Genomic DNA, 1,080 nt, shown 5'->3' with positions numbered 1-1,080 from the left:
GTGTCCGTCTCTCCCCCGTGTGTCTGACCGAGCTTCTCGGAAGCTACGCCGCCTCCGGCGGCGCTAGAGGGGGGGGGGCCCATGACCCCGGCAAGCCAGTGAGGACCGGGGAAGAGCGATTCTAAAATCAGCCAGTGTGCTGTGAGAGAGGCTTGTATCTTAAGAATTCTAAAATCAGGTCTGGCACTGGGCGAACATCGGCCGTCCCTCAGTGCTTCCAGCCTGCCCGCTTCAGTTTCCTCAATGGCTCGAATTTTGCTTGTAGAAAAAAGAATAGCGGAGGTAGCGGGCCGCCGGAGCGGGCATTTCGAAGCACCGAGCGGGCAGCTCGAAGCACGCGGGCGCAGGCTGCCACCGCTGCCCGGGCGCCCCGAGCGGCGGCGGAGGGCCGCCCAGGCCACCACCAGTGCCCCTCCCACCGGCGGCGCGGCGGCAGCGGCGCCGACCGCCCCTCCATCAGCGGTGGCGCGACGGCTGTCGTCGGGGCGCCGGCAGGTGCCGCGCGCAGAGGGTGCCACCGGACCGTCCGACGCGCGCCCGGCGGATCCTTCGTCGTCCATGGCGGGCCGAGCACCCCCGCGTCGCTTCTCGGCGCATTGGAGAGCAGAGGAAGCTGCTGGCGTCGCCGCTGGGATCGGCGGCGGCGCCAGCAGCGTTCTCGGATCTGAAGCCGACTTTGAGCGCCGATCGATCGATCTGAGGGCTGGCCGATGGGTGGCGCTGGGACATCGCCGCCGCCGCGGAGGCCGGCGGCGACCAGAGGAGCGGTTGGGGCGCGTGGCGCATATGTTACCTGCCAAGTGAGCATTCAAGAGTGTTTCGAGATTTATTCGAGATTTGAAACTCAGATGTTCGTTTCCAGTGGGGAGGTGCGAGACCTGATCTTAGAATCGCTCTATCGCAAAAGCCGCTTCTGAAGAAGCCGCAAAGTGGCTCAAGCGCAACAACATCGAGGCGGGCGCCGGCACGCTCGCCTATGCCTAGGACGGCGACCGCCTCCACTGTGAACCACTTTTGATGCCTAATCTCAAAGTATAGCCAGGGGGGATACCCGTAGCCCCCAAAGTGAACTGCCTGATC

The 1,080-nt window shown here is 65.0% G+C and overlaps 1 protein-coding gene across 1 annotated transcript; it reads right to left on the bottom strand.

Annotated features, from left to right (window-relative positions):
• Positions 1–290: 290 nt before the first annotated feature.
• EMIHUDRAFT_373353 (hypothetical protein) lies at positions 291–850 on the bottom strand. The gene is made up of 2 exons (XM_005787397.1): positions 344–850; positions 291–313 (listed from the first exon to the last, which is right to left on the bottom strand). The coding sequence occupies exon 1, from the start codon at positions 784–786 to the stop codon at positions 457–459; it is 330 nt and encodes a 109-aa protein (XP_005787454.1). The 5' UTR covers positions 787–850; the 3' UTR covers positions 291–313; positions 344–456.
• Positions 851–1,080: the final 230 nt, after the last annotated feature.

This window comes from Emiliania huxleyi (genome assembly GCF_000372725.1).
Source record: "Emiliania huxleyi CCMP1516 chromosome Unknown EMIHUscaffold_1426, whole genome shotgun sequence".
NCBI lineage: Eukaryota > Haptophyta > Isochrysidales > Noelaerhabdaceae > Emiliania > Emiliania huxleyi.
This window is presented reverse-complemented; position numbering and strand designations above follow the sequence as displayed.